The 25840-nt window shown below is 36.7% G+C and overlaps 1 protein-coding gene across 7 annotated transcripts in view; it reads left to right on the forward strand.

Annotated features, from left to right (window-relative positions):
* The window catches only part of LOC150097660 (serrate RNA effector molecule homolog B-like), a 335617-nt gene that overhangs the window by 14970 nt on the left and 294807 nt on the right, over positions 1-25840 (forward strand). For 5 of the 7 annotated variants that reach the window (XM_090407120.1, XM_090407123.1, XM_090407116.1 and 2 more), the window contains exon 2: positions 20105-20220. In XM_090407120.1, the coding sequence (XP_090263246.1) occupies positions 20108-20220 (113 nt within the window). In that variant the 5' untranslated portion in view covers positions 20105-20107. The remainder of the gene's footprint in view (positions 1-20104; positions 20221-25840) is intronic. The other 2 variants (XM_090407118.1, XM_090407117.1) reach the window with 1 other exon arrangement.

A 25840-nucleotide genomic window follows, 5' to 3' on the forward strand; every position in this document is an offset into this window, starting at 1 on the left:
GTGAGTATAATATGTATTGCAGATTATTACTCAAAATTTAACTTATCTTTTTCAGAGTTCCTAGGACTGGTTATAGACCAAAAATAAACTGCTGTGTTTGTTTACAAATGCCAGAAGTATCAGAAATAAGGGTGATGAAATGGTTTCAGTGATTGAGTTTATTCACCCCAAAATCATTGGAAAAAGTGAAAAAAGTTGGTCGATTAGTAGAGCCTCTGCTATTAATAGCTTAAGCAAGTTTGAGCGTGGTTAGTAGTTGGAAGGAGACCATTCGTTCGATGTTGTTAGCACACTTTCCCTTGATGAGTCTTTGGACTCCCTGGAGGTGTTACATAATAATAATAATAATAATAATAATAAAGATGATATCGTAATGGGAATAGAAATGGAAGGATATGGTATTTTTTGCGAGGATAAAAAAGCAAGAAAGGAGTGCTGGTGATGGTAGCAGGGAATTATGTCCACATAAGGTAGACATGAAAGAGGGAATAGTGGCACTGATTATGAGACAGTGTGGTGTAATGTGGAAGTTGACAGGAAGACATAGTTTGTTGAATGTTGCTATAAACCAGGGAATATGGAGGGTGTTGATGAAGAAATATAAACAACTTGGATTAGTGAACAAAGGAAGGTTACCTATTATGGGCAATTGTAATTATGATGGTATAGATCAGAATAAAGAAATAGCATTTGGGAATAAGAAAAATGAATGAGGTCTTGAGAGATAACTATCTCAGACAGCATGTGAGGATCGAGCGTTTTGGGAATTTCACATTTTCCTCCAGTTGGTGAGAGTGATCATAAAATGATCACCTGGATTGTGGCTAGCCATATGCGGACTTCTGTAAGGAAAGGATGTATGTGGAATTATAAGGCTGGTGATTAGGACAAGCTTAGGAGACAGCTTGGAGCTATATCATGGAATGAGGAGTTGAGTGGTAAGGAAATAAATGCTGCTTGGGAACTGGCAAAGAAATACATAACAGCATCAATGTGTGAATGTATTCTGAAGGCCAAAAGGCTGAATAGGATAGGTGTAAAACGGACGAGTGAGGAGGGGCTTAAGCATGAAATCTGGAAGAAGGTACTTTGGAGGCAGTACAAGATGAATAATAGCAATAATCAGTTTCATGAAGAGTATAAAGAACAAGCCAGAGAGTGACTTGGTAAGGAAAACAAAAGTGCAGTATGAGCAGAAATTGGTCAAATCAGGCGAAGAAAACCCCTAGAGTTTTTTTAGATATGTTGCAAGTAGAAGGAAGAATGATCATAGTAAGATGATGTTAATAAATGAAAATGGTAGAATGGTAAGACGTTGTTAAAGAAGACTGCTGCAGAAGACATTGAAGTATTCGGTGATAAATTTATAAGGGTGTTTCATCCTGATCAGAGTGGAATCATGAGGAACTTGAGTGTAGAGGACATAGGAGAGGATGGCTTAATTGTGAGTGAGCAGGAGGTATTTGAGAAAATAAATAACCTTGATGTTAATTAGGCGATAGGATTTGATGACATATCACTATGCATCTTAAGGGAATGTTCTTAGCATCGGCATGCTTGTTTAATAAGTCTTATAACAGCACAGGTTCCAAAGGAGTGGAAAGAAGGTAAAATTGTTCCACTTCATAAAGGTAGTGACTTCAAATTATAGGCCAATCTGTATAGATTGGCCTATAATTTGAGTAGAGAGAGAGATTGGTGAGAAGTAGGATACAGAATTGGGTTGAAAACAGCAGTATTCTTTGTGGTTATTAGCATGGGTTTGTTAAGGGGGAGATCGTATTTTACTAACTTACTTATGTACTATAATAAAATGACAAATACCTTGGACAGGGGAGATGCACATACAGTGGTGTACTACTTGGATTTTGCAAAAGCTTCTGATTGGCTCCCATGTTTTGGCCATTTTTTTAAAATATGCATTTAAATGAACTAAAACTCCCTGTCTACCATTACCCTCAAATCCCTAGCCTCATCATTTTCTACAGTTCATTTTATTATTATTACTATTATTATTACTCGTGACACCTCCAAGGAATCCAAAGACTCATCGCGGGAAGATCCTCACTGCACAACTCTCCGTCTCCACCACTACTGAATCTCTACTACCAATCAGCGCCATCCACCACCACCATAACAAGTATTTTTTGTCTGTAAATTGCGTGTGTTATCTTTTGTCCATGCTATCACTCTGTTTAAATCATCCTGCAGGATCACGTTATTAACTAATTCTTGCAGTTCATTATAGTAAAATTATGGAGATTACAACTATGTTAGGAATAATTGCTTTAATTTCCCGTTTCGACCTTCATACTGTATTAAGGTCATCATCTGGAGTATATATGCACACACATATATTCATACATATATATACAGTGGCATCTCGCTAATCCAAACTAATATAAACCGCGCTCGTTCAGATTAGCGAAAAGTTCGGATTAGCAAATTTTCCCCCCAAGAGGCAACAATAACTAGCGTTTAAGACAAAAATAATCAGATTCTAATGGTACATCAATTTAATTCTGTAAATAAATGAATTAACTGATAGAAAAAATGCTACTGTACTGTAATATAAAACTTTAAAAAAATAATACAGTACGCAAGTTTATTTTTGTAAACTATTTAGTTCGTATTCACCTGTATTGTTGAGGATTCTGATTTAATAAAATTGCATAGTTCAGTACATAACTTAATTTGCGTAAAAAATACCACTTTCTTCTACACAACACACACAAAAAAGTTTTTTTTATTTCTTTTTAAAAAAGTCACTGATTTTCTTTTGCTTCTTGGAAGCTAAACTTTTTTCGAATGCTTCTTCTAGGAGCTGAATTAGCAATAAAATTTTGTGGAATGGCATATCATTCTGCTTAGTCCATTCTATGCACATATTAAAACTGCCAACTGCTTCTTCGTGTTTTGCTTTTTTTTTCTTCGAATTCTTTATCGTCATCATCGTCTGCTAATTCATTTTGTAGCGTCATATTTATAATTTAAGCATCTGATTTGATTTCGAATTCACTTTCGGTTCTACCTGTAATCCATTCCGTAACATCTGTTTGTGAAATTTCAACATTGGGATTTATATTTTTAACCAAATTATGCCTGTTTCGAATATCCGCTTTTTGTGTATCACTGTAGTTATCTTCGTAAATTCTAGAAGGCCACAGTTTTTTCCATGACGCTCGACAGCGGTGATTCATGCCGACAAGACAGTATGTACTGTACAGTATAAAAAAGCAAACCTGAACACACAATAAATCAAAATAGGTCTGCAGTGTAACCATACAATCGACAGTATGAAAAAAAATATATACTGTACTGTAATAATAATAAAATAAATAGTTAAAATAATAATTATTAAATAAAAATATTAGCACACAAAATAATAATACGTAATAAATAAAACTTTTTTCTTTCAAACCGCAGTTCGGATTACTGGAGGGTTCGGACTAAAGAGGTTCGGATTAGCGAGATACTACTGTATGTTAAAGATACCAAGCTATTTTAAACCTAGTTTTACTCCATTTCCCAAGTAAGCAAACAGACAAGTAAGTCAAGTTTGGGCCTGCAAGTATTGCAAGTTTAGGTGATTCCACATGTAGTGCAAGACCAAGGCAACTCATGGTAAAAGGTGGATAAGCTCTGATCACTATTCTTAATATTTACCCTTAATGCAAAGCACATCTCATCTCCTGGAGGAGATGTATGATGCTATGTATTAAAGGCAAGGGGCCACTACCCATTTATTTAAAATAGCTTGGTATCTTTAACATTTATTATACCCAAGGTAAAATACTTTCTACATCTATCTCTCCTCCTGAGATTTTTATTTAATAAGGTTAAAACACCTTATAGTAACTTGTTCTGGTAAAATACTTATAAGCTCTGTATTTCTAAAATCTTGGTATTTCTAGCCTGGCTCCCACTGGTGAGACCTCAATAAAAGTCGACACCGGTCTGGGTAGTGGCCCCTTGCCTTTAATACATAGTTTTTCTTTCCTCCAAATCAGCATAAAACAGATGTGATTAACAGGCAAAAATACTGTGTAGGGTGGTATAGTGAAGATGATGAATAATTTAGTATAGATATTGGATTATACACTGGTGTCCAAAGCCTAAGGACAGACACTATTTCTGAAGATTATAACTGCAAATTTAGAGGAATCAGCTAGTGGCAGTTTGTATAACTGACGATTTCAAGTAGAAAGCAGGTACACATTCATATTTTCGAATTATGCACAGAGGGGTCAAGTGGTAGCACTCAACAGGATAAAAGGCAAAAGGCTGTGTTAAGTGAATTGTATTTGAAGGAAACTCTTTTCATGAAGGTATAAAGTTGCAAACTTGGATGTCTTGTAATGTCTCAAAGACATTACTAGATGATTTATTATTATTATTACCACCCCAAGACCTCATGGAGTCAAAGACTCATCTGGGAGGTCCTTTTATCACACACACACAGCTCATCATACCGTGTTTTAAACACATTCAAACTCTTTGCAGACACCACATTCTCAGGCAAGGCATTCCAATCATTCACAAATCATTCGAAAAAACCTGCCTCTCACTCCCCTGACAGCTCTTTATATAGTTTCCAGGGATGACCTCTGGTTCTCCCATGATCCCCCACTATTCTCTGTAAAACTTCTCCAGCATTGATCCTATAACAACCCCTTGCCAACTTGTAGGTTCATATCTCCCCCTCTTCCTCCTATCCACCAGACTCTGCAAATTACATCTTCTCAATCTTTCCTCATACTCGACATTCCAGAGGTCAGAAACTACCTCAGTCAGTCTCCTTTGGACCCTTTCCAACATCTCTTCATCCTTCTGAAAACCAGGTGACCAAATCTGGGCACAATAGTCCATGAGTGGTCTAATCAAAGCCTTATACAACAGAACAAGAATCTCCCTACTTCTACATGTCAGTGTCCTCCGCATCATTCCCGGAAGCCTTTGTGTTGTCCTCACAATTTTGGCTATGTGTCCCCTAAATTTTAGATCCTTATCCACTATCACCCCCAGATCTCTTATTTCCTCTACCTCCAACAATATATTTTCACCAAGCATAAATTCTGCATCCCATCTTTGTTTTCCAAATTTTAAAATCTTACATTTTGCAACATTGAACTCACATCCCCATTTCCGTGCTCAATCACTCAATCTATTCAAGTCTTCCTGTAAGGCCACAACATCTTCACTACACTTCATGGTTCGTCCCAACTTTGCATCATCTGCAAACAACTGAATATCTCCATCCAAATCTTCACCTATATCATTAATATAGAAGTTAAATAGCAATGGACCTAAAACAGACCCCTGAGGCACTCCACTAGTGACTTTCCTTTTCCTGGATATCGCTCCCCCATACACAACTTGTTGATACCTATCAGATAGCCAGTCTCCAATCCAATGCACCAATCTAATATCCAACCCCATCTGCTCTAGTTTGGCTGTCAACCTATCATGAGGTACTCTATCAAAAGCCTTTGCGAAATCCAAGTATATTACTGTGTATCCTTTTCCTCTGTCCAAGGAAGCAGTCACTTTATTGTAATAAGTAAGTAGATTACTAAAACATGACCTCCCTTTAGCAAATCCATGCTGTCCATCAAAGATAATACCATTGTTATCAACCCAACTCTGGATCCTAATTCTCACAAGCTTCTCCAACAACTTAACCACAACACCTGACACACAGATAGGCCTATAGTTTGATGCATGAGTTTGATCACCTCCTTTATGAAGTGGCACAGTCTTGCCCTCCTTCCACTCCTTAGGAACTTGACTGAGTGCAAGACTCATATTAAAAAAATATGTCAAGGCAGATGTCAACTCCCTGTCACATTCTTTCAGAATATGTGGTGATATATTATCAAGTCCCACAGCCTTATTAACATTTAGTTTACTCAACTCCCCATACACCTCTTGCTCACCTACAGTCAGTCTCTCCTCCCCATCATCAACTGCTCTCAATCCCTCCATGAAGTCACATTCACAAGATTGAAAGATCTTTATGAACTGCTCATTAAGTATCTCCACCACACATTCTGCATCAGCTGTCTTTATATCATTTTCTCCAAGCAATGTCATCCTTCCATAATTATTCTTTCTTTTTCTGGCTACATATTGAAAGAGCTCCTTAGGATTCTTTTTGGCTTCATTAGCCAACTGCTGTTCATACCTCTCTTTAGGAAAGAATTATTTCATGCAGGAAAGAATTATTGGAAAACTTGAATTAACTAATATTGCCAGAGAGTTTGGGATCTCACATAGTGTTGTATTCAGGCTCTGGGCAGCATTTCAAAACCAATGGAATGTGTTCCAGATCTTTGCTAAGAGATCACCCTCACTCATTGGTGAGCTATGGAAATTTAACAAAGGGCTCGCATCATCGAGCAAAAAAAAAAGTCGTATTTCACACAAAAATTTATTAATACAGCTTGTGTACAAATGCCAATCAAAAAGTATGAGGGAACAATGAAGCTGTAAAGGCTATCATTTTTAAACAAATATTTCATGATCTAAACATGAAATATTTGAACACAATCATATGTGTTAATTTATCTTACATAAGAAAAACATTATTTAACTATCAAATTATAATAAGAATTAAATCTTTTATAATTGCACATATGAAATAGTCCGCATTTTTTATAAACAAAATAAATTTCTTTTGTTTGCGATAGAAGTTTTTATGACAAACAATCTATAAAGAATAAATAAATATTATCTAAACACAATAATATTGAAGTCCCGTTATATTTCTCTTTTGTTTTTATACTTCAAGTGATAATCAACGGTACCAATCAAGGGGCATTATTTTATAGTCCTATTTATTTATATGCGCTTACCAAAAGTGAATTCTTATTTGTAAAATGGTAGTAACAGTAACTATAATATTTTATTTAATAAAATCACTTTGTTAGGTTACTGTATGAGTTTGTCACTTAATATATTTCAAAAAAATAAGTATTTTTGTTGTTGTTTTTTTGAAAAAATAAAAAAGTAAACAAGAAGAACAAGGGGTTTGCAAATTTGAGAAAAATTTAACAAAGGGCTCGTGCGAGTCCCTTATAGCTCACCACTGTCCTCACTCCACCACGGAGCATGAAGACAGATTTTTGGTTTTAACAGCAAAATAGCTAACTAGTCAGCCATTTCAGCTTTTGAGGTTTTATAAGGAATTGGACCCTTGGGAAGGCTGAGAACTAACTCAGTGACAGAAGTCATATTTCTGTATATAAGTAGCAAAATGATGTTTGACAATATAATTATTACAGTACTTTGAATTAGCAAACTTTTGTTTGCTCATACTTCAGTAAAACAAGGATGCAAATCTTTGTTTTACTGAAAATGTAAAACAAAGTAATAATAATTTTTGCATTTTACTGAAAAATGCAAAAATTTTGTGTCAAATATAATTTACTTTCTTTCTCAGGAGTCTGTTTTGAACTTGTAATTGGGAGCTAGACTTTTGGAAATAATGGTAGCTAGAAGCATATTTCCACTAATGCACACCAATAATTCAGGATTAGTGATAGTTGCTAGAAGCAACTATCACTAATCCTGAAGTTTGTAATAATACAGTGATATACTGTTTTGCTCTTTGTATATGGAAACATCCTTCTATTGAATTAGCTACCATTATTTCCACAAGTCTAGCTCCCAATTACAACTCATTAAGGGTTTCAGAAGGTGCTTACCATTATGGAGAGCAGGTTCCTACCAGCTAAGAACTAAAGCAGGTAGGTGATACAGTGCTCTCTCTAGCAGGAGATTCATAGAGAAGCCTAGTATCCTCAGATAGTTCTGATGAACTCAGTGTTTTAAACCTTTGTAGCATAGTCATCTTAATGCATAGCATTATACAAGCCGAAGAAAAGAGATGCTCTTCATTTTAGGATTCATAGGACAACATGATGTGCTTTAACTGCTCCCTATATACAAATTCTGCTGATATTTCACGTGTAATTGCTCACACTTATGTAAAAATTTTTTTCAGAATATAATTTAATAATTATTTATTTCTAACAATAGAACTGTCAAATTTTAGTAGTTACTGTGCGACCACAGGTGTGAGACCCCCTCGACACTCTTGCACATGGCAGAAGTCAAATCCATTCCAATAATAGGATAATCAATGCGTTTCGTGGGATGAGTATTTATTATTAAAAGTTGGAAAATTAACTTTTCTTGTATGAATATTCTAATTTTTAAAGTGGTAACTATTTTGCTTGTACAACAGTTGGAAAATTTTACATATAAAGTACATGATTTCACGTGTTGTTGACGAATTCATACATTGCATTATTTCTTTCTCCCCTACAACATGAAATGACTCTTCATTTTTTTTCTTACCGAAACCAGTAGTTTGGGGGAGAAAAAAAAAAACAACTGTAAATCAGTAATTTCTTGATTATTTTGATGTGGTGTCTTTTTGTTTGGGAGGTCACGCTATTGTAGTTTACTTTTTGCAGTTTACCATAGTGCAATGTTGGATTAGCTTTTTTTTTTTTTTTTGTGTCTATACTTCTGAAGATAACCTTAATATAAAGGTTGAAATATTGAGTCAGCGATTTATAAGGAGAGATTCATAATAAAAGTTTAATGGAATGAAACAGTACTAGGAAGCAATTAAAAATAGTATTTAATGCTTCCAATATCCAATATTCATCTTAGTTAGAGAGACATCTTCAGGGAGTACAAAATGAGACTTGTAACACACACACACACACACACACACACACACACACACACACACACACACACACACACACACACACACACACACACAAAATGGTACCACAAAACTAACTGAAACGTGGATAAAAGACTAGAGTCCTAACTAGGTGGGGGCATCCTCTGTGGACACCTGTTGGCAGCCTGAGATGTAAATTGGGATCTCAAAGTATTAGTGTTTCCCATATTTTGGGAAGTTTTATACAACCATATTTATTCAAATTAGGCTGATTTTTTAAGAGCAGCAGCAGATTCTAAAAACAGTCTTTCTCTTTTAAATTTACTGTGATGGAGCATGATGGTCTTTTTTTTTTCTTCCAGTTGATTCTGTGAGCTCTATCCAAAGCATGGTCTGCAAGGCAAGATTGACCATAGCCATGACTGCAGATGTATTTTTTATGATCTTCCATTTAGATTGTAGCTGATCTTCCTCTATGACCATTGCAGGTCAACTTGTAGGAACAAGCAACTCTACATGTATCTGGAACTGACAGGATGTTTGTCTTTAGTGGAGCGATGCCCTTCATCAAACTTCATCAGACTCAGTCCTTCTCAAACCTTCTGAAATGAGGAAAGAGACCAGATAAAGTTGCCTCACGTCACTGACGAGAATTGAACCCAGGTCTTTCCGACCAAAGGGCTTCATCTATAATGACTGAGCCATGCTGTTTCAGAGTTTTTATATATAGGATGTGATAAGTCCAGTGAGAGGAAGGGTAAGAGAGTTTGCCAGCTGTTTTGACAATTTGTAGCATGGAGCATCGGTAGCATGTACAGGGTGATTATAATTATAAAGTTCAGATTTCAAAAGGCTGTAACTATGTAATTACTCTGATTTAATATTTAACATGATGATGTGTGTGGCAATGGAATTTTATTGTGTGCACATCCCAATATTAGTTCTAAAAGCTGCTACCTAGGGTGATAAATGGTGCTGTAATATATGTAGATTACATATGATACTCTATGCAGTGAAACACTGTGACTGTATCATTTATGCAAATGCCCCCAATAATGTATATTTTGAAAGCAGCTTCTATAAAAGCAAGTAGCTGCGGAATGCATTGGTTCATAGACTTTGAGCAGGCAACGTGCTAAAGCACGACGTCACCATTACCGAAGGATCACACACTTCTCATGAAGTTGTTTTATCAGAATAGCAGCTGTGCCTTCACAGCATTACAAAAGTCCAGAACATGCCCTATGACTGCAAATGATTTATGCAAAATGATCCAGAAATTTGAAGAGACAGGTTCCTTAGATGTTAAACCTGGCAGAGGATGGAAATCCATCGAATGGCAGACAGTGGAGGAAGTAGCCACTGCACTTGAGGATGAAAGGATGGCAAATGTAGGAGGCAGCAGTGCACAGCATATTGCATAGTCTTTAGACAAACCCATAAACATAGTTCACAAAGTCGTAAGGCAAATTCTGTGCTTCTATCTTTACAAGATTTCCCACGTTCAGCAATTGCTTGATCCTGACTGGAGTGCACAAGAAACATTTATCTGCAATTTCTTGCTCAGACTGAACTGGACAAAACTGACCAAGGAACATGGACTTGAAAAGCTCACTTCCATCTGGACAGTGCCGTGAATACGTGCACTTGCAGAATTTGGGCAACTGAAAACCCAAATGTCGTGCAACTGATCCTGTTTCATTCCCCAAAGGTCACTGTTTAGTATGGTTTTACAGTGAAATTCTTTATCGGACCTTTCTTTTTCAAGTTGCTCAGTCCTGCTGGTCTCGTTACCTGCACTGTTAATGGCCAGCAGTGTGCATCTCTTAGCCAATCATGTGATTCCAACACTTCAACAGCTGCATCAGTGCCTCTTTTCATCAGTTTTTTATGCAGGATGATGCCTATCCTCACATTGCCACCCCAATCAAGCTGTTGCTTTAGACACATTTTACTGTGGACAGAATCATCAACTGCCGTTTTCGTATAACGTGGCCAGTGTGCCCACCAGATCTGAACCCTTGCGACTTTTGGCTGTTGGGACATCTCAAAGACATTGCCTTCTGCGACACATGACCAACATAGTGGACCTCAAGACCAGCACTACATGCCATATCCACAATATTTTGAATGAAACTCTATTCTGTGGTTAAGCATTCAATTTTGCAATTTCAGCACGTTGCCGACAAAGGAGAACAGCATATCAAACAGGTTGTTGTCTAACTACACAATGTGCCATGTGTACTCTGTTTTGAGTAGGGAGATGCATTGCAGCACCATGTATCTCCCTGGTGGCAACTTTTAGAAATAATGGTTTTTGCGCAAAATAAAATTCCATTGCATCACACATCATCATGTTAAATATTAAGTCGTTCTGCTGCTGAGTTACCCAGTTACAGCCTTTCGAAATGGGAACTGTAATCACCCTGTACTTGGTCTTGGGTGGTGTATTTTAGGTAAACCATATATATGCAGGAGGGGGGGCGAGAAACAAGAGCTGAAGGGCTTGAGCTTTTTTGCAATGTTCGGCAGCCAGGAAGATACTTTTCTTAAGTAGGCTTTTTTAATTTTTTTTTTTTATTTTTTTAACCAGCATTTTGGTGGGATCATGATCTTGGAGAATAATATCTATTTTCTAATTATATTCTATGACATTAAAAATGACAGTGGCATTACCCTTATCTGCTCTAATGATGAGAATGCTTTTTTCATTTTGTAACTTTCTGGCAGCAAGTTTGCCAAAAGATGATTACTTTTAGGAGGTGATGACTGGGAGAGGATATTGGTGATGTCGAGTGTGATGATGTTGCTGTTTCCAGAGCTAAGTGACAGATTCTGCATTCTGTGTTGTACATTAGGTCTAGTCTAGCAATGGCACTTTTTTTTGGCAAAATTGTGCCCGGGGCTTGTTGAACCTTTTCTAAGATAGATTCACTACAGTATGAAGTGGCTGAATTTGCATTTATAGTTTAGATTTCCACAGAATATTATATTTTTTGATATGCTTATTTTTTGTTTTTAGGAATTCTTTGTGGGGATGCTTTTGAGATGTCTGAGAGAATAGACCAAATCTCAGGATTGAGGATCACTGAGAACTTCGATTGTAAGGAGCCAATGGTGGTGTTGGTAGTGGCGAGGCTGGTGTGTGTGTGTGTGTGTGTGTGTGTGTGTGTGTGTGTGTGTGTGTGTGTGTGTGTTGCAGTGATCTGTTCTCACAGTAGTTCAAGACTGGTACATTTGTATATATGGAGGACTTTTTGGACTGGAATTAGATTTTTAGTTTGACATAATTAGGTATCAATCTTGTATCCTGACATCTTTTAAGAAATGCCAGTCAATTTAATTGCCTAGATAAACATAGTTTCGACTTAATGTGTTGTTGTCTTGCTCTGCATGCTATTTTTTCACCATGAATAATGTCCACACTGTTAGCCTAGTGGCTATGCGCTTTGCAACCATATGCCTGGGGAAGGAGTGTCCTAGGTTCGATTCCCGTCAGCGACATGAGGAGCTTAAGGATCTTCCTCAGCCATAGCCAAGTTAGTCGGTCTTGGGCGTGGACAGCAGGTTTTTTTCCTCCCAGTTTTTCTGGGATTTTTCATTCCGCAAGCAGGCAAACCGACCCTGTGAACACACGGATCCACAGCCATAAATACTTAACCCTCCCATGAGGGGGCTCAACTTGCCCCTATAGGGATGGGGGAGAAAAGGGAGGAAACTCCATATGAATAAATAAATAAAACCATGAATAATTAGTATCTGCATGTTTAGGTTTAAACGCTGGGAGGACATCATGTTGGAGGTTTTAATGGAGTATTGACAGCACTAAGAAAGGATTAAAAACTAATTTAAATGCTTCCAATATTTCATCTCAGTCACTGAGACATCTTCAGGAGTACAAATAACACTTGTAACACACACACACACACACACACACACACACACACACACACACACACACACACACACACACACACACACACACACACACAAAGACAACACAATACTTAATGAAAAATGTGGTGACTCAAAAGTCTACTATCTAGGTGGTGTGCCCTCTATGGGTGTTAGTAGGTGACCTAGAACAATGTCTTGGATACCACTCACAGACTCTTCTGGAAGAAATCACCATGTGCTTCATCATAGTAAATTTAAAAAAGAATGTTTTTGGAATCTGCAGTGGCACTCAGAAATCAACCTAATTTAAGCAAATACAAATGCCTAAAACATCCCAAAATTTGGGAAACCATAATCGTCGTAGGTCCAAGTTTATATCCTAGGCCTCCTATAAATGTCAATAGAGGGTGCACCACCTAGATAGGACTTCAGAGTTCTCCACATGTTTCATAGAGTATTCTGTTATATTTGTGTGTGTGTGTTACAAGTGTTATTTGTACTCTCTGAAGATGTCTCAGTGACTGAGATGAATTATTGGAAGCATTAAAATTAGCCAGGGCTATTTGTTCTAATGATACAGCTCCCAGAATTTGGTTATTTACAAGAAACCTTTAGTAAGTGGCTTCTTCAGCCTGCCTTGATTAGTGGTCATGATGAATTAATGTAACCAACACATCACTCTTTTGTTGCATTCCCTAAGGGCTAGTATTTATGCCTGTAGATCTGTGTTTTCAAGGCCAGTTTGCCTATTCTGAGTGATGAAAAACTGGAGTTTCCAGGACAGAAAATCCTTTATTTTCATATGAGACTGGCTAGCTCAAATTTGATTGAAAAAACCTGATAAAGGTTCCTCAGCTCATAGATGGGATTTGAACCTGGATCTTTCCAACCAGAGGTCTTTACTTAGTGGATGTTATTACAGCACTTCCTTTACTCAGTTACTTGGAATTGTTTCCATAACTTGTTCAATTATAGCCATATTTTTGTACTATTAAGATTCTGGTTTAAAATTTGGTGCAATATTAGCAACTTTAATAAATTTATCTTGTTCCTTTTGATGTTCATACTGCCAGCACACTATAATCATCACTAGCACTTATATATCTTTCAACATATGTAATTTGTGTACATGAATTTATTACTACACCCTGAAATAAAAAGTTAGATTAAGAAAATGTGTTGAATGATTTGCAATTCTAATTTGTTACATAGAAAATAATTATTATTAAATATGAATTAGCTTCATCTAAATCTGCATACTTTGTAGATTATATAGCCATATAAACACATAAAAATGTAATATAAATTATAAGAAAACTGTTACTTGAAAACATTTACAAAATTAGAATAATTTTTAACATAATGTTGGAGGTTTAATGGATTTTTTACAACACTCAAAAAGAATTAAAATAGAATTTAATACTTCCTATATTTCGTCCTAGTCACTAGGACATCTACGGGGATTACAAAACAATTAATGTAACATGCACACAAAAACTTACAATACTAAGCCCAACCACGTGGGTGACACTAAAGTCCTATCTAGGTGGAGCGCCCTCTAAGGGCGGTAGTAGGTAGCCTGGAATGTAAGGTGGGACCTCTGGTGATGAGTGTTTCCCAAATCTTCGGAAGCTTAATGCAACCATATTTATTAAGATTTGGTTGGTTTCTGAGAGCTGCTGCTGCTTCTAAGAAAATTCTCTCTTTCTTGAATTTGCTGTGGTGGATCATGGTGGTTTTCTTCCATGATACTCTGTGGGTGGTGTCCGAAACATGGTCAGCCAAGCCTGAATGGCCATAGTTGTGTTTAACGATGTACGACTTGTGTTCCTCCAGGCGGATGGATGCTGATCTACCTGTCTGTCCAAAGTACGCAAGCTTACAGGAACAGGGTACTTTGTAAACTCCAGGCAGAGAGAGAGGAGGGAGCTGATCTTTCGTAGAACGGATAAGGGTAGCAAGTTTGCGGTAGGGCTTATATGCTGTGTGTAGGTTATACTTTTTTAGTATCTTGGCTATTTTTTCCGAAGTGCCATGGATGTAGGGTATGGTGATGGCATTTTTAAAATCTTGTTGACAAGAGGGACGGGGAATGGGGGAGGAATTGATTATTTTTTTGATACTGTGTTCGCTGTAGCCATTGGAGAGGAAAGTTCTGTGTATGTGGTTAAGCTCAGTAGTGAGGGCGGTTCCACTGGAACAAAGATTGTAGGCTCTCTTGGTAAGAGTTTTAATGATGCCATATTGTTGCGAGGGGTGGTGGTGGGAGAGTTTGTGAATGTATCTGCCTGTGTGTGTGTGTGGGTTTTCTGTATACAGTGAAGGCAAGTGTATCATTAGGCAGGCGTGTGACTAAGGTGTCTAGGAAGGGTAAACAATTGTTTTTTCCTTTTCCATAGTAAACTGGATTCTTGGATGTAGGCTATTGAGATGACTGAGGAAGGAGTTTAACGTGTCTGGGCCATGAGGCCAAATAGAGAACACATCATCTACATATCTTAGCCAGATAGAAGGTTTGAGTGGGGCTGAGTCTATGGCTCGTTTTTCGAAATCTTCCATATAGAAATTGGTAAGGGGGGTGGTGAGAGGGGAAACCCATGGCGGTTCCCTCTATCTGCTTGTAGATTTTTTCTTCCAAGAGAAATACCCAGAGTTGATGGCAAAGGAAAAGAGATCTAAGATGTCAGAAGGAAAAACGTTTTCTAAAAGAGATAAAGTGTCAGTTAAGGGAATATTGGTAAATGTTTACCAATATTCATTCACCAAGAAATACCAAGAGAGCCCACAATCTTTGTTCCACTGGAACCACCCTCACTACTGAGCTTAACCACATACACAGAACTTTCCTCTCCAATGGCTACAGCGAACACAGCATCAAAAAAATAATCAATTCCTCCCCCATTCCCCGTCCCTCTCGTCAACAAGATTTTAAAAATGCCATCACCATACCCTACATCCGTGGCACTTCGGAAAAAACAGCCAAGATACTTAAAAAGTATAACCTACACACAGCATATAAGCCCTACCGCAAACTTGCTACCCTTATCCGTTCCACGAAAGATCAGCTCCCTCCTCTCTTTCTGCCTGGAGTTTACAAAGTACCCTGTTCCTGTAAGCTTGCGTACTTTGGACAGACAGGCAGATCAGCATCCATCCACCTGGAGGAACACAAGTCGTACATCGTTAAACACAACTATGGCCATTCAGGCTTGGCTGACCATGTTTTGGACACCACCCACAAAGTATCATGGAAGAAAACCACCATGCTCCACTACAGCAAATTCAAGGAAGAGAGACTTTTCTTAGAAGCAGCAGCAGCTCTCAGAAACCAACCAAATCTTAATAAATATGGTTGCATTAAGCTTCCGAAGATTTGGGAAACACTCATCACCAGAGGTCCTACCTTACATTCCAGGCCACCTACTACCACCCTTAGAGGGCGCTCCACCTAGATAGGACTTTAGTGTCACCCACGTGGTTGGGCTTAGTATTGTAAGTTTTTGTGTGCATGTTACATTAATTGTTTTGTAATCCCTGTAGATGTCCTAGTGACTAGGACGAAATATAGGAAGTATTAAATTCTATTTTAATTCTTTTTGAGTGTTGTAAAAAAATCCATTAAACCTCCAACATAATGTCCTCACAGCACTTAAGCCTCTATACAAGAATTTTTAACATAGTTCAGAATATTAGAATAATGCACAAAAATTACAGTCAAAGGGAACAACATGATAATTAGTACTTTGGTGTATCCTCCTTAGCTTTTATGACCATTGGGCATATTATTTACTAGTGGTTCAATAGCTTTTTTTTATCAAAACATGACCATGTGCTCTGCAGACTAGAAACACATTCATTTTTGTCTCTTGGGACAACTACTTGAAGACATTTCTTTATAATTTCCCACAAATTCTCAGTAGGGTTTAAATCCTGGTGAGTTTGCCATCCAAGGAATTACATTGATTTGCCTTTCTATGAGCCATCTAGTAGTAGTCTTGGAAGTGTGACAAGAAGCTGAATCTTGTTGAGAAAGAAAATCACCATCACATAAATCTTCCGATGCGAGTAATATGAAGTGCTCAAGAATTTTTTGGTACACTTTGAAATTGACTCTCTCCCTACACAATACACTGCCTACCTGGACCCTCTGTGGTCATACAAGCCCATACTATGACAGAGGTTGCAAATTTCACTGAATGTTTCATGCATTTATCAAATGCTTTTTGCATAAGACGTCAAACACGTTTCTCTTGATGATGACCATGGGACACAAAAAAACATACTCATCATTAAAAAGTACCTTTTTTCTAGTCCTGACCTCACAACAGTCTTTGCTTACACCATCGCATTCTATCTGCCTTTTGCTTGGAAGTCATAAGCAGCTTTGACTTTGGCATATGTAATTTAAAACCCAATTTGTGAAGTTGTCTCAACGTTGTAGATTTAGACACATTTACACTTAGTTCTTTCTTCTCCTGTGAATATACCTTACACTTTGGAAGCAGTTTTTCTTCGTGATATTTTTCAATTTCCACTCATCTCTTGATGTAGTTATTACCTTTTGACTGCTATTTCAGCGATTATTTTGAAAACTCTGGTTATTAGAATACTCCCTCAGTATTCTGCTTGTGCTTGCTTCAGAACATTTCAATTTCTTAGCTATAAACTGTTGAGTTTGGCTTTCTTTATGTAGACATGCCATATAAAACTTCTTACCTTCTGATATATGACTCGTGCGACCCATGATTAACTGAAATCCATTCACATGCAGATGATTCCTCACACACGATTCAGTCCCACAGCTACTGAAATATATGCTATTTCTATGCTCTTCTGAAATCCAGTTGGAAAAATTTGGAATACTCTAATATTTTGAACCACTTTAAAAATTATGGGGTGCTTAAAGGTCAAAGCTGTATAATTGAAAGGAGACCTCCACATAGCTTTTAAAGGAATGCAAACAACCAACCAGGGCTTATGACCTAATGTCCAATCCTTACCTTCTCGTGGTGCACCCTGTTAGGTATCTACCTGGATACTGAACGAATGAGAATGAGCTGGGAATTAACTGACCAAACTCTATTCTTATTGGCTTAAACTACAAATAAAATGATGGTACAACATGACAGAATTTCATGTCACTTGGGGCATCTCCCAGTTAAAGTTTTGCCAGGAAACAAGGGCGAACATTGAAAAGTCAGCTACTGGAACAAATCCTGAAACACATCCCACCTCAACATCACCAGAGTTCAAAATCAGTATTATCAACATAAGAAGCGCAAAGAAATGGAGCTGGCTGAGGAATTGGATAAGTACCAGATCGATATAATAGGGGTGAGTGAAATAAAAAAAAGACAAAACTAGTAAGATCTTTCTAAGCAATAAATACAAAATGTTATATTCAGGCAAACAATCAGAGAAAAGGAGTAGCTATAGTATTCAACACTAAATACAATGCTAATCTTCTTGAATGGCAAGCAATATCAAGTTGAGTAATGTGGGCAAATATCAGAATGGGAAACTGGACAATGATATACTATGCTGTGCTATGCTATCCTAAGTTATGGTCCCACAGAAGATTCCAAGATAGAAGGGAAGGAATTTTTTGAGGTTTTAGAGAAAGCAACTGACACAATGAAAAAAGAAAAGTTGGTCCTTGTTGGAGATCTAAATAGCAAAGTAGGAAAGGATTATCAGACATACAGAAATACTTTGGGAAAATTTGGAGAAAAGAGCAAAGATATAATAATGGCAACTATACCTATAGGATTTCTGCTCAGGACATGGACTGGTTATTACTAACACAATGTTCCATCATAAAAGTGTGCATAAATTCACATGTAAATAAAACTGAATTTGAAAATTACACAGTTTTTTCCTTACTGACTGTTCCTGGTCAGATTTATGCAAGTATACTTGTGAAACTGTTGAGAAGGACCGTGGAAGGGAAGCTTGGTGAAGAACAAGCTGGATTTAGGGCAAATACAAGCTGTCAGGATCAGATTTTCACTTTATAACAAATAGTTGAGGAATTGTGGGAATATAACAAAGATCTATATTTAAGTTTTGTAGACCTGCAAAAAGTGTATAACTATTCTATACACTAATATTTGTGTATAGAATAGTTATACATTTTGGTGTTAAAATTTTTAGTGTTATACACTATAAAGTGTATAACACCAATATAACTATTCTAAACACTACAGTTATATTGGTGTCAATGGGGCATTATATCAAGCTAAATCAATACTTAATCTTTATTTGAGTTGTAAGTCACCAGTTAGAATTGAAGGAAGTACAGAAAGATAGTTTCATGTTAAATCTGGTATCAGATAAGGATGTACATTATTCTCTGTTATTCATTATCTATATGGATCACATTATGAAGGAAAGTGATATAAAATCTGATATCAAAATTGGAGATGTTAATCTTTAGCTCTTTACTTTTCATTCTTGCAGACTTCCAGACTAAATTAAAAAACTGTTGTAATTAATTTGGTATGAAAATCAGCATTTAACAAGACAAAAACAATGAAAATAGGCAGAAATATTGAAAATATCAACTGCATTGTGAATGGAGAACCTATAGAACAAGTAAAACATTTCAGCCACTTAGGCACAATTTTTAGTGAAGACAGTAAATTAAATGTGGAAATAGACATCAGAATCAACTGATTCTGAATTTAGTCAAAACACCAAATTAGCTGTATACAAGAGTGTTCAAACCAATTTTAACTTTTGGATCTGAGAGCTGGGTTAGAAATAAAACAGTTGATCAAAGACTACAAATATGAGAGTCCTGAGAAAGATTAGGGATGTGATCAGCATCAATGGTAATATCATATTATAAACTAGGATAGGAAAGAACTTGACATTGTTAACATCAGGGAATGGTCATACCACCTGAACTAATCTCAGGTGGTATGGTCACTTAGAATGGGAGAGCAAAGATTAGCAAAACAAGTGTTCTCTGCTAGGTTGGCAGGAAAAAGACCTAGAAGGAAGACCAAGATATAAGTGGATTGATACCATAAAAAGTGCCTTAGAAGACAGAAATATAAGATCTGATAATGTTGCAGTTCTTGATAGATAACATTTTGAATGGGTGGAAAATTGTTGATAGGAAGTTAGTAATGATGTGAGTTCTTCATATAGTACTGTCAAAATATCCTGTACACCTCTTGAGGGTACATGTCAGGAATTTGGTGTTAAAAATTATTCTAATTTTGTAAATTTTTATCAAATAACAGTTTTCTTATAATTTCTATTATATTTTTATGTGTTTCTGTGGTTATGTAATCTACAAAGTATGTAGATTTAGATGATGCTAATTCATATTTGGTAATAATTTTTTTTTTCTCTACAATAAATTAGAATTGCAAATCATTCAACACATCTTCTTTGATTATTTAAATTTTTTGATTAGGAGGTTTGTATTATTATATTATTTGTAAGAAAGAAATGATTTTACAAATAAACAGTGCTTGTTTTTAATTTTATGTCTAGAAGATGAGTGATAGTGATGAAGAAAATAATTCCTATCAAGTGCGCAATAAGTTCCAAAAGGAAAGACGTGATTATCAAGATAGACAAGAGAAACAAAATAGGAAAAAACATAAAAGGTAATTATTTTTGCTGAGAAAACAGTATGCTAGCATATGCTTGCATACTGTTTTCTCATCATCATCAAATTCCTGACATGCACCCTCAAGGAGTGTACAGGATATGATAGTACTACATGAAAAATTTACATCATTACTAACTTCCTATCTACAATTTTTCTCCAAATCAGTCTGTTACATGTCAAGACTCTATTGTCCAAAGCACTTTGTACTGTATCAATCCACCTATATCTTGGTCTTCCTCTGGGTCATTTTCCTGCCAACCTGGCAGAGAACACTTGTTTTGCTAATCTTTCCTTGCCCATTCTGTTTAAGTGACCATACCACACCTAAGATTAGCTCTGCTAACGCATTCCTGAATGCCGACAATATCAAGTTCTTTCCTAATATCCTTGTTTTTAATATGATATTGCCATTGATTCCATCTGTTCATGCCTCTAATCTTTCTCAGGACTCTCATATCTGCGGTCTCTAGTCTTTGGTCAAGTGTTTTATTCTGACCCAGCTCTCAGATCCATAAGTTAAAACTGGTTTGAACACTGTCTTGTATACAGCTAATTTAGTGTTCCGACTAATTTCTTTCTTATTCCATATGAATTTATTCAGTTGACTTCCTACCATATCAGCTTTGTTAATTCTGTTGACTATTTCCATATTTAATTTACCATTTTCAGTAAAAATTGTGCCAAAGTAGCTGAAATGTTTTACTTGTTCCACAGGTTACCCGTTCACAACACAGTTGACAAAGCAAAGAGCTGACATTAACATCTCCAATTTTGATATCATGTTTAATACCACTTTCCTTCTTAATGTGATCCATATAGATAATGAATAACAGAGGGGATAATGTACATCCTTGTCTCACACCAGATTTAACATTAAACCATCTTCCTGTACTTCCTTCAATTCTAACTGCTGACTTACAACTCAAATAAAGACTAAATATTTCTTGATATAATGCCCCATTAACACCATATAACTGTAATGTATTGAATAGCTTCTATCTTGGCACCTTTTCATATGCCTTTTCCAGATTTACAAAACTTAAATACAGATCTTTGTTATATTCCCTTGTCGTAAAGTGAAGATCTGATCCTGACAGCCTCTATTTAGCCTGAATCCATCTTGTTCTTCACCAATCTTTTCTTCCACAATTCTTCTCAAGTATACTTGCATGGATCTTGCCAGGAACACTCAGTAGGGAAATACCTCTGTAATTCTCACATTCCGTTTTATTTCCCATTTTATATATGGGTACTATTAGAGCTCTATTCCAATCATTGGGAATTCGTTCCTCTGTCTAGGCTTTCTGATGTTTGCAGTGCAGCTACTGTAAGACTTTTATACCACCATACTTCAGCATTTCTGGTCGAATATCATCTACTCCTGCTGCCTTTCCACATTTCAAGCCTTTGATGGCTTTTTCTACTTCAAGTATGGATATGTATTCCTGACTGTATGCCTGTTGAGTGTTTTTTACCACTGTGCTATCACTGCTTGTTTCATTTAGCCATTTTTCGAAGTAATTACTCCATACCTCAAGGATATCTTTTTCTCCTGTTTTTATATCACCTTTATCATCTCCAACTCCTTTTACAGCACTCTTTCCTCCATTTCTAAGCTTCTCCAACAACCTCCAGAATATCTTACCACCTTCTTGATATTTATTTTCTATATTCTTGCCAAAGTTTTCCCATGACTTTTGTTTAGCTAGTTTTACACAGTGTTTAGCTTTCTTACATTTGTCTCTGTATTCTCTAAGAGCGCAAGCTGACTTATTTGCCAGGAACTTTTGATATGCTTTCTTCTTTTCCTTCACTGCCTCTTTAACTTCCTGTGTCCACCATGGAGTTCTTATTTTTCTATCCTTACAGACAGCCTTACCACATGCATCTCTGGCTGAATCAATCAGGGTTTTCTTCAAGGCTTGCCACTGAATCTCCAAGGTTTGTTTCCTGTTCTCAAACTCTTTCATTTTTTCTTCAATAATCTTTGTGTATTTTGTCTACAGTCCACATCTGAGAGCTGCTCAACTTTTATTCGCTTTAAAACTTTCTTACATGTTATTCTTTTCGATATGAAATTCAATTTTATCCTTCTCAAAACTAAATAGTGATTGCTTCCAATTTCAAATCCTCTGTACACTCTGGTGTCCTGCACCAGGGAGAAAACATCCCTATCAACAATAACATAGTCAGTGAGCCTTTTCTTATTTCTTGTCTCTTCTCTCCATGTGAATTTGTGCACATTTTTATGTTGGAACATGGTGTTACTAATAACCAGTCCATGTCCTGAGCCGAAATCCAACAGGTATTTGCCATTATTATTGACTTTGCTCTTTTCCCTAAATTTTCCCCAAATATTTTTGTATGTCTGACAATCATTTCCTATTCTGCTATTTAGATCCCCAACAAGGACCAACTTTTCCTTTTTTATTGTGTCAGTTGCTTTTTCTAAGGCATCAAAAAATTCCTCCACTTCTACCTTAGTAGAACCTTCTGTGGGACCATAGGCACAAATAAGTCTCATTGTCCAATTCCCCATTCTGATATTTGCCCACATCACTCTACTTGAGACTGCCTGCCATTCAAGAAGATTAGCCTCGTATTTTGTGTTGAATGCTATGGCTACTCCTTCTTTTCCTTGATTTTCATTTCCTGGATATAACATTTTGTATTTTTTGTTCAGAAAGATCTCACCAGTTTTGTCTTTTTTGTTTCAGTCACCCCTATTATGTCATTCTGATACTTGTCTAATTCCTCAGCTAGCTCCATTTCTTTGCCATTCAGGCTTCTTATGTTGATAGTACCGATCTTTAACTCTGGTGATGTTGAGTTGGGGTGTGCTTTCAGATTTGTTCCAGTAGCTGACTTTTCGTAGTTCGCCCTGGTTTCCTTACAAAAACAATGGGGGCCTTGTTTAACCGGGTGATGCCCCATCGGCCATGAAATTTTGTCATGTTGTACCATCATTTTCTATATTTGTTTTCTGCATGAATTAAATTCTCACAGTGACAGAAAACCCTTTATAGATACATCATTGATTTTCCATCACATTTGGTTCCAGTATTACTAGATTATTAACCTCCTTGGTCCAGCTGTTTTGCTGGGCCAAGGAGGTTACATAATGATTCATCAGTATAATTCTGATCCATTAATTATACTTCTATGTTACATGGACATCTAGAAACTTAAATATTAAATGTAAATTATGTGATTAAATTGAACACATTATAAATTGGAAGTGTATGCCACATGCAACACAATTTCTTGCAGCCCGGTCAACTAGTTGGGTGGGCGTGGGAATTTCAAGTGCACTCTTGTAATTTTGTCTGAACTAGTGCCAGACCATCAGTTGCTTTAAAATCGGTGGTGTATCTGAATAATGAAACGTCTTATAACCAAGCACCAAAAAGTCTTTAACTGAAGTCCCATATTAGAAGTGGTACTTTTAGCTTGATATTGCCAAAAAATATGAAATTCTCTAATTTGCTATAGTGAACTGCATTTACTAGCAGATGACATTGATGCCATGTTCTGGTATTATTTGCTGAAGCTGTTATGTATTATCATGATTACCTGTATTACCTTTCTCTCTCCTGTTAGATATTTATATCAGTTGGTTGCTGAAAATTATCTGCTCAGAATTCAGTCTGATTGGGATTATTAGCGTTGAAAGAAAACTAGAAATTTTATTGAGTTATAAAGCATAATGCCAACAAAAAAAAAAAAAAATCATTTTAAGTTATAATTTATTCTGATTACTCCATGTAATTATTAATAAAATCTTAAGTATGATAAAAAATATTACACAAAAAGATTTTATCTTGGATTGAATTACATGCCGTAACTCTTTAATTGCCAAAAATAGGTTCCTACATCTATATGAAACTTGGAGTTGTATACTAAATTTGGTAGTCGTTGTAGTGAATTAAGTTAAAGTTGCAAGATGTTCGCAATGCATTGTTATTGTGACAATAGTTTTGCAGATCTGCATTTTGGAGACTTCAGCTAAATGTTTACATTCCTTTAGCAGTAAAACACCTTTAATTTGCACTGAATGAAGTAATTGCCTAGTCTAGCCATAAATTCTTTACAACTTGAACAACATATAAACCTTTTAACCTATAGTAAATCATTTACAGCTTTCGGCATGCGTTCGAAACATCCCCCTTTTGCCTTCACACGTGGCTGACGTCTGTGAGGCCACATTGATAGTGGCACACACAACATCCAACATAAATGCTGCCACTGCTCACTCCAAATCCACCTTCAGGCTGGCGATGCTGAGGTGTTGTTCCTTGCAGGCCTGTCAAGCTGCGACCACAATTTGAAGTCCATTGGATTCAGATCAGGACTTCCAGACAGTCAATCAGATGGTGATATGTGGTCGAGAACATTCACTTCCAACCTTGTGTGGTCCTCGCTTTGTATGCAGGGGCTGAGTCCTGTTGGAAGATCCACTGCCTACTGTAAAACAAGGTGTTGTTCAGAGGCCATACCACAGGTTCCAGCACAGTGTCTTGATACACTTTGGTGGAGGTTTTGACACCTTTCTCGCAGAAATGCAACTTGGATATTCCCTAATACCATCACTGACGTGTGGTGGTGACAATATTTCTGAATCCTGGATGCTATGGCGTGTGCTGTGCTACCATCTGGGGCATTTAACATATCCTTTTGGCAGTTAAACGACTTTTCAGTGGTAAAAATCTTCTCATCTGCGAAGAGGATATTTCTGTTTGTTGTTTGCATACTGCCAGAGAAGTGCCTTTTGATTTATCACCCTCTGCAGCATAAGTTGCGGTGTTAGGAAGTGTCCAGTAGAACAAGGATAGACTCTCACCTCCAGATAATCAGTATAGGTAGCATCATTCTCTGCAAAACATTCATCTCTCGCAACATCACTTTCTCTGTTCTCTCAGGATTACAGCAGCAGCAGCATGCCTTCACAAGCTGTGTCCTAACATAGCGTGGTTGATCTGTTCTTTGGTTGTCAGGTATATCTTCTGTATCGTTATAATGGTTAATAATCCAGTACACAAACATCCATTGATCTTGAGTGCTTTTAGCATGTTGAAAATAATAGGTGGCTGCATTCCAACCGTGTGACGTGCTATTACAGCTACACGGTTCTCATAATCTTCCCACTGCTAACCCATACAGCTAAACAACTTTCTCTCTACTGATAAACATGCAAATGTTGGCTGTGCACAGCGCCACTAACGGAACTGGGTTTGTGTAATTCTGTGGCCAGTGCGAGGGTGTGTGAAGTTGTAATAGTATTTATGGCAAGACTGTGTACAATATGAAAGTGTAATGAATTCAAAATACGCAAAAACTACAAAACAAAAAATAAATAACTAAATGCTAAAATTATAATGTAGAACATTAATGGAAAAACTCATCAAAAATTCAAATTTGTTTTTCAGCTGACACAGTCAGCCCCTTCCATAATAAAAATTGTCGTTCAAGTTTACAGAAACATCTTAAACTTGGTACTAATTCTGTAAACTTGAATGACATTTTTCCTTAGAAAGCTGTCCTCAGGTGACTGAGAGATAAACACACACACATTTGAATTTTATTCAAATACACATCACAGTATGTCTCATTTGGAA

Source organism: Typopeltis vanoorti, chromosome 17, assembly GCF_054136105.1.
Source record: "Typopeltis vanoorti isolate ZY-2024b chromosome 17, IOZ_Tvanoo_1.0, whole genome shotgun sequence".
Taxonomy (NCBI): domain Eukaryota; kingdom Metazoa; phylum Arthropoda; class Arachnida; order Uropygi; family Thelyphonidae; genus Typopeltis; species Typopeltis vanoorti.